Source organism: Lytechinus variegatus, chromosome 2, assembly GCF_018143015.1.
Source record: "Lytechinus variegatus isolate NC3 chromosome 2, Lvar_3.0, whole genome shotgun sequence".
Lineage (NCBI taxonomy): Eukaryota > Metazoa > Echinodermata > Echinoidea > Temnopleuroida > Toxopneustidae > Lytechinus > Lytechinus variegatus.
Genome location: NC_054741.1, coordinates 57,812,331 through 57,821,245, shown reverse-complemented (window position 1 = coordinate 57,821,245; position 8,915 = coordinate 57,812,331). Strand labels below are relative to the sequence as shown.

At 39.2% G+C, this 8,915-nt stretch overlaps 1 protein-coding gene across 1 annotated transcript; it reads left to right on the top strand.

The window, feature by feature from the left end:
• The first annotated feature begins 3,604 nt into the window (after positions 1-3,604).
• On the top strand, positions 3,605-8,577 carry LOC121409532 (galanin receptor 2a-like). The gene is made up of 3 exons (XM_041601450.1): positions 3,605-4,244; positions 6,613-6,751; positions 7,540-8,577. Exons 1-3 carry the CDS (start codon positions 3,648-3,650, stop codon positions 8,052-8,054), a joined length of 1,251 nt encoding a protein of 416 aa, XP_041457384.1. The 5' UTR covers positions 3,605-3,647; the 3' UTR covers positions 8,055-8,577.
• The last annotated feature ends 338 nt before the right edge of the window (positions 8,578-8,915 follow it).

The window sequence follows — 8,915 nt, the reverse complement described above, 5'->3', positions numbered from 1 at the left end:
TGTTTAACTCGATACTTTTTGTGATTGACAAATGAAAATCTGCGTGGTTTTCTTTTTTATATAAAACCAATTCTTTAACATTCAGTGGGCTGAAAATTTCAAAAATTTCAAGCCAATATAGTTTTTTTTTGTAGATATCAGCTCTACAAAGGGTTCCTCTACAGAAATTGTTTCGCATACTATCAAGTAAAAAAATATGACTCAAAATGTGAGTAATGATTTGATGCTATCGCTTTGTCCGATATTTTACAATTTTGTTTCCTAAGATTCTTTACAATTTATTTTGGAGGATTTGGTGGTAACCATTCAAAAAAAAAATCGTGATAGCAAAGTACATCAATCTGTACCTACGTACAATTTGTTTGAAATAATAAAGAATGCTTAATCAATACCTCAGGTTTAGATATACATGAAAAATGTTATCATTCATTGTAGATAATAATTTTGTATCCGTATAGATTATTCTTTGGCGCGAAGAAAATTAGTACGAATATACTACGTCTTTGAATTAAGTGCATGATACTACCCTTGCATGTCAACGGCTTGCCATACACGTGCCCATCTTATACTGTAGAAAATAAAACGTGAATAAGCTGTCAATGGGATTCTGATGTTCACTCGGTGCCTAACATGCATGGAAAAAATACAGGAAATGGAATGCAATGTCTCGGGAAGTACAGTACGAAACCGAATTCAAATCAAAGACTCGGGGGAACACTTTCATTAAAATTTCATGAATTGAGCTTACGGGAAAAGACTGGCATGAGATGAGTCTCGTCTTGAAAAAAAATATTGGCATGATTTGCATCACCATCCTTGAGAATATACACCCTTCTTATACCAACCCAAGTAGTATTGTTATTGTCAAGATTGTTCCATTAGCTGATGCCTGAAGCCTTACAATCAAGGAAATCAGTGAAATTCTTGAAGAAAATAAAATCCGACGAAAAACCGGCCAGACATTTTCCTTCACACGCCAGCAACATACGTGAATTCACGAAAACCGGAAGCTGATATAAATTAAATCAGTAACTAATAAGATCTTGAGGGATATTAAAATACACGATGGCATACAAACCTCATTAGCATTATTGGACTTGGAAAGCAACAATTCAATTTTCTTCATTAAGTTTTTTTTTTGCTGCGCTTCTATACAATAACATATTTTCAATTACTTTATGCCCTTGAGCTTGTATAGAATTTGTTGAGCCAAAGATTTGAAAAAGGAAGTACTTACAAATAATGAACTGAATGTATAGTTTCACTTAATGGATTTTTTCTGGAGGAGGGGGGGGGGGGACTACGAATCTATACAATAACATAATTCAATTTACTTCATGTACTTGATGTACTTGTATAGAATTCGTTGAGCCAAACCCATGAAAAGGAAGAACTTTCAAGCAATAAAGTGAATGGAGTATCACTTATGGGGGGGGGGTACTACACTTCTATACAATAATACATTTTCAATTACTTCATGTACTTGTATAGAATTCGTTGAGCCAGAGATATGTCTTTGGCTCAACGAATTCTATACAAGCTAGTACATCATGTACATGAAGTAATTGAAAATATGCTATTGTAAAGAAGCACAGCCCCCAGAAAAAGATCAGTTATGTGAAACTACATTCATTTCATTGTTTGAAAGTAGGGCTTGCTTCTTTTTATCATATATGAAAAAAGAAACAAGTCCTTCTTTCAAACAATGCATGTACTTTCACATGACTGATCTTTTTTTCAGGGGGGGGGGGGGTTGATCGCTTCTATACAATAACATATTTTCAATTACTTCATGTACATGATGTACTTGTATAGAATCCGGTGAGCCAAGAACCTCATTTCGTTTTCGGACTAACGAACCTTCGGAATAACGAACCCTATATCGTTTTCGGTTTAACGTACCTTCGGAATAATGAATCTTCGGAATTACGCCACAAATGTTAGGATTAACGAACTTGTTTCTTTTTCGGATTAACGAACATCGAGGTATAGGCAATTTACGGTTTTACGAACCTTCGGAATTACGAAGTGTAACCCTCAAAAAGAAGGGACTTTCATACCGCGAGCTGCATTTACTTTTGCCACGATATCGTATAAAATATAAATGATCTCTCCCTCTCTCCATCTATATCTCTATTCCTCCCCGGCCTTCGTTCACTTTTAATTAACAAGAAGTTTGCACAAAATCGTAGATCTAATGTTGCCGTACTCGAGGTTGCGAAAGGTGTGTAATCTATCTTACATAACACTCATTCAATTTTCTGCATCTCTCCCCGGTTTAATTCGCCAATTCTTCCCTCTTGTCATAATTTAAACACAGTCTGTGTCCGTAGTTGTCATCCATTTTCATTATCCTGTTATTTCGTCTCATCAGTCATTCCCATTCTCTCATTATCATCCGTAGGCTTATTTATTCTTCACAATCCTGACAATTGATTCCTTCTCGGTCTTTTCCCAATTTCACCCTGTATTCCTCCACTATGTATAAACAAATCTGCTTTTATATTAATTCCTTCATCTTACAATATGTTGATTTTTCCTCTCTTCTATTTTTCAAACGCCCCCTCTCATCCTCTCTTCCCCTACACCCATCTCTCCTTTTCTCTTTCTTTTCTTCGAATTTTTCTCTTTCGGCTTCATCCCTTTCACCCTGTATCTATTGGGCTCTATGTGAGACTTTGCTAAACGAGTGTGTATTAGTATTATGAGTGTGTGTTTGGTGGGTGTGTTTGTGTGTGTGCGGTTGAATTTGAACCCTTATGCAGAATGAAATGGGGAGATAACCTTTCCTTACAGCTCCCCTCTCGCACTCTAAAACAAATTACCCAATATTGGGTAAAATGGGAACATGCATGTTTACTGGGTAAAATAATACCAAATACGTTGTAAATTTTATGCAATATTGCGTTGAAATTTACCCATAAAACATGCATTTTGCCCAATATGGGGGAAAATTAATCAACAAACATGCATGTTCCCTTTCTACCCAATATTGGGTAAATTTTAACTCAATCTTCTAGAGTGCATGGCTGTTCTTTCATTAAAGTACTTTTTACTCATGTCTTCTATTCTTTTCATTTTCCTTACACAGGTTCAAGTTTGCATGGGTAATCACCAGCCCTTGGGATCTGACACAGCTGGATGAAAAATCCTTCCTTCCTCGACTGAATTTTGAACCATCTTTGGAGAAGGAAATAAACTACATGAAGATTGATATATCTGATGGATTCACAAAAGTGTAGGCCTGACGTCCGTTTCTATAAAGCAACATCCGTCGAAATGCCTCTACACTCTTAGAAATTTAAGAACCTTTCTTTTCTAACCCTGTTCTACTTACTTCACATAAGCATATTTCCTCGTTTACGTCAATGATGGATTTGCGTTATTTTGGCGATTATCTAAGATGATTCGAAAGATTTAACGAAATTATTTCACTGCTATATTACTATCATAAACTCATTTCAAATAGGGCTTATAGGATCAAATTCAGTTGGTGTCAGCTACCTGGTACAGCGGATTGTAACTGTAACCCTAATTACACCTTTACCTGATTTAAGTGGACATACAGTCTAACTTCTGAGTTAGCATATGTTCGTTCTATAACACTCGACGTAGTAGTAGAAGTATTGGATAGACTTTAAGACACAATGGAACTTACATCTTTGGAAGGCGCCACGAAGCCAACCACGACCATATCAACGAGCACTGACGTTGTCGTCGACGATCATGGTTGGTCCGTGAGCGGGATCGAACACAGTGCCTTGGTCCGTACCGTCTACGGGGTCATCGGTTTCAGCGGAATGGCGGGGAATGCGCTCGTCTGCTTCGTTCTCATACGCGTACCTCCACTTCGTACGCGCACTAGCCGGTTCGTCGTCAACCTCGCCATCGCTGATTTTCTCACTTCCTTCTGGCTTATACCCATTCATGTGTTTCCACAAGTTCCATCCATACCAAAGGGACTGGCAGGCGAATTTATGTGTCGTTTTTACATTTCGAAATATATCCTCTGGCTATTCATCATCACGTCCATCTATTTCCTAGTGGTGGTGACCTTGGAACGCTATGTTGCCGTGGTGCATCCGTTGAAATACAAGCGTGTTTTCACCACAAGGCTCACCGTACTTATTTCCTCTTGTTGCTTGCTTATTGGTATCATGGCGCCAACATTCTTCTTCTTCGTATATGATGTCGTCGACAGCGTATGTATCTACTTGCCCTACCCAAGCCCAGCACACAAATTGGTATGTAAATCAACCGTTCTTCCTTGTTACACTGCAATAACGCCGGTGCCAATTTAACACCAGCCTGGTATCTATATCGGTGCTCCACACCATAGAGATGTTGAAACAACACCGCATTGGCATTAAGAGAACATCAATTTGGCATTTAAGCAACGCCAATTAGTGTTAAACCAATATTGGTTTGATTCTTAACTGGTGTTTTAATTGTTCTCTGGTGTGGACCGATATAGATACCAGGCTGGTGTTAAATTTACATCGGCGTTTTTGCAGCGTGCCCTTAATACCTCGGTCACATTTGCTCTACGGCGGCCGTATGGCGAGTCGAAAACAGCCGTTATAACATTTTTTTGTACCAGCTGAATAGGTGGTTTGAATAAAAATGAATAAAACGGATGTTTCCGACTCGCCGTACGGCCGCCGCAGAGCAAATGTGTGACCGAGGTATAAGCAACGCTTTTTAAGCCCGTCACTCCAACAACTACTGTTTGCACGAGTTTTTGTCTTTAAAGTTTAAACAATATTTATTAGAGTGACGGTCTTAAAAGCTTTGTTTGAAATTGTAAACAGCGGTTTCTCGTTTTTTGAAATACTTAAATCATTTCGTTAACACCCATTCTTTTCAGTTAACAAGGGATATTCAATTTAGAATCTTCATGTCGGTGTGGTTAAGAGAACAGAGTGAAAGCGCTGCAAACCTCCGTCACGCGCTTGGGTTTCATGACAGCGAGTTTTCGCACCGCCAAGCAGAACGAATTCTAGACCGCATTGAATTTATTGAATCTGCCCGTAAAATGACAATGAACACCTAAGAGGTCTTTGTTGAAAATCGATGAACCGGAACAGCAGTTCGTCCTAGGTTCCGAAGCTGTCATAGAATTGCAAATATGTTGCTTTTTTAGAGTGCAGGGGAGCGTTTCATGAAAGGAGTTGTCGGACGTTTTACCCGACAGTTACCATAGTAACACTGCTTCTTAGCCAATCAGCATGAAGAAAAGTTGTCGGATCTGACATCAAAAATGTTGATGAAACACTCCCAGGACGGCCTCTTGGTTGCTCATTGTCATGAAGGGCATTTGGCAATCAGTTCTTATAAGCGATCTGCGTCGCGGTGGCGAAAACTCCTCATTGCGAGTATTCGCTTGCGACGATATATATTTACATCGTCAATCGTCCGCTAGGTTTTGTCCTGGGGCCTATTCCATAAAGCTTTCATGAATTAACACACGGTTTTGTGCACGACTGTTCATTCGTTCTTGGCCGGTGCCAATCACTTTGGCTAGTACAAGCACTGAGGATTAATTTTCTTGCACGGTGAATCAAACTTTATAATAAGTCAAATTTAGGGTTTTATTCACTACCACCTCGTTTTTTACATCTCCGAGTTTAACAAGAGCAGTTCACCTGTTGTCCGTCAAGTTATGCGTACCGTATCAGAAACAGTTTTATGAATCACCATCAGCATACTTTGTAAAATATGCCCCGTTTATGATGTTCCTACAGTAAAAAACCCATGGAGGCAGTCTTTCTTTTTTGTTTGATTGAATAAAAAAATCTAATCATAACATAAGTTATAACATAAGTTTACGTATCCCAACCAAAAGAAAACAGAGGGACATTTAAACGAAAATTGATCCTCTAAGAAAAACTACACGGACCCGTGATAAAATCCATTAATAGACATTCTTGATGAGTTTGCACCTTGTCATTCCAGTCTCTTAATTATTATTATTGAGCGTATAATGCACACCATGAGGTCTTTGCTTGGGACGACACAAGCAAAAGTCTTTCACGCTATTCCATCTCCAATTTCGTCCTTTTTATTACCTCCAACGACTCGGAGACGCCGAGAAGCGTGCAAAACGACCCTTCTACCCTTTGGCGAACGACAAATATTTTACTTCTTTTGAACGAAAATTCCCGAAATTGCGCATGGTTAATACAGGGTGGGGCCAGGCCCATGTTAACGTTTTTTTTTACACCTGCCAGAACTTCAGAGGGTCCTGCCTCCGCATGGTGAATAATACACGCAGCACCTCCAGGGAAAGTCTTTGGGGTGCTTCAGCTTCATCCCCAGCACCCCCCGCTTCCCAGGGCCATGGGTAGGGCCTCAACCCTCCTTCTCCCCTTAAAGAAAATATATTCTTGAGGGAGCTATTCCCCCTCATGATATGATGTACCCTCAGCTATGAAACCAGAGTTTAGGACCATTAATAAGTATAAGGTGTGAAGCTTGTCACTTTTCGTTTCCAACAACAATAACAACAAAATGATACCCATTACCTTTAGTTGAAGATGGGCTAGCGAGTAAGAAATTCCCGGCAATACTCTCTAACCAGCTGCAGTCACCGTTCTTTCCTGATCATTTCAGGGTGTAGGTTTGCTGTGCTTTACTGTTATCTACGGTATTCCCATCGTTATCCTGCTATTGTTGCACAGTCAGACCATCAAGTCCCTGAGACGTCAAGCCAAGACCCTCGCTGCCAACATTGCAGAACATGGACAATCTGGTAAGAGGCAAAGGGCCAGAATTCTGTTCAAGTAGCAATGGCGATAGAAACTTTAAACTTCTTTACTTTATTGAAAAAGCCTTCTAATTTTCCACGAGGAGCTTCTACGTTTCATGTAATGATGTGTGCGTTGAGGAGAATGTACAAGGGTTTGAATGAGCATGGGAGAGAAAAGGGATATGTTTAGAAGTATACCTATATAGGCCAAAGATAGGAATTCTTTCTTCAATTTAGTAAAGCTTCTGACAAGGAATAACACATAAATCTCTTCATGCTGAAGTATCTTGGAATAAATTGTTGGATCAAATCTTTCCTCTCTGGCTGACCTCAGTCATTCAGTGTTTACTTAAGGGTACCGCAAGGCTCTGAATTATTCCTGATGAATTATTCCTGATGCAATCTGTAAAAACATCTAATGCAGTTTTGATGATTGTGTGATACATATCGCATTCTAACATGGTTCTGACAAACTGACTGCATTTTTCTGGCGCATCTGTTCTTCAGTATGCATTTATTTTAATAAAATTTGTAATGTATAAAGACTTGCCAATTCAAAATCAAAGAAGTGAGACATGTGCAATCCTCACAAAACTTGTTACAAACGAAGAATAGGCTTTCCTCATAAATCGAGTATAAAACATGAGTTTGTTCATTTTTTCTGTTGTCAGTGAGAGGGACATAGCCATGCGGATGCTTGACTGGAACATACTTTATCCATGTGTTCTCTTAATGTAGATGAATAATAATAACAGAAAGTTTCACACAATATATTTTTTTTTCTATTTTAGAACAACCTCGCAGGAATGTCAACATTTCAGGAGAGATAGAAGGGAATCGTCGACCCACGGTGGTTGACAATGCCAACAACAAATGGCACCTGAAGGTAGCGAATGACATGCAGAAGACGTTCTTCGTGGTCATCCTGGTCTTCATCCTCTGCTGGGCACCAAACCAGTTGCTGTTTCTCTGCTACTCCCTCGGCGCGCCTGTCGACTTCAGCAAGACCTACTACCACTTCTCCGTCATCTTTGCGGTATGCAACTCTTGCGCGAATCCCTTCATATACGTCTTCAAGAACAAGTTGTTCCGTCGTGGTATACGTCAGGCAGTGCGTTGCGTCGGTCGTGGTGACCACGATGATAGGTCGGCCAGTGTCTCATTCAGACAGTTTGAAAACAGCGTTCAACCGCACTCTACGACCTTGCACCAACAAAATCAATCCCGACATACAACAGTGTCTGTAGGTTCCATGTCAATTGCTCCGGCGAACAATTGCTCCGCTATGAATTCCGCACACAAATGAAATTACCAACTTTAACCCTGGATTTAACACTGTTCTCTATCCTAAACCTAACCATAAACCTAAGAGAAAATCCTATTGCAACCCTTACTCGTGCGCTATATCTTAGACGAGATAAAGTCAAGAGCAAATGTCGTATCACCGTATCTAGGTATCGGTTAGCTGTAATCTATAAAATCCACAAAGGTAGCAAAGAAGCATGTGCACAGAATATATTTAAATCAAGGCTACTCGTAGGCCTACAATTATCCCGAGCTGCAACCCCGTTTTGGGGATCAAATTTGTCTTTGCCAAATTTAGTCAGTAATCCCAAGGCCTAGTTCATATTGCACAGAATATTTTGTGTGTTGTTTTTATCCTTTTATCCATATTGGCAGAATGATTTTAAGTCTGAACAAGCTTGATGCCACTTCGAATTTGTTTTTTTTTTTTATTAAACGTGCTGGGGTATAACGAACGTAAAATACAGATGAATGGAATTTTATTTAAGATGTTGTAAAAATTGACAGTGAGACAATGCACTTAGAGTATATAAAATTAATAGGTTAACTTTGTTTGTATTATTTGTTTTGGTGACGTTACTGATTCTTTGTAATTCAGTTAGGTGTAATAGTCAAGTATAGCCCAGCTGCGAATTAGTCATATACTTGATGAAACTGAGCATGCGTGTAATGTACATGTAAAATCAAGGTATGAACCGCCATGCTCTTCTAACATTCAATTCGTCACTTCATATTTTATATTGCATAATATATGTATAACCAATCACCCCAACCATACTGTTATGTCTGACTACAAACGACAAGAAATGAAGTCAAATCCATCAAATACGGATGAGAATTTGAAGCTTTAGCAGTATATAGC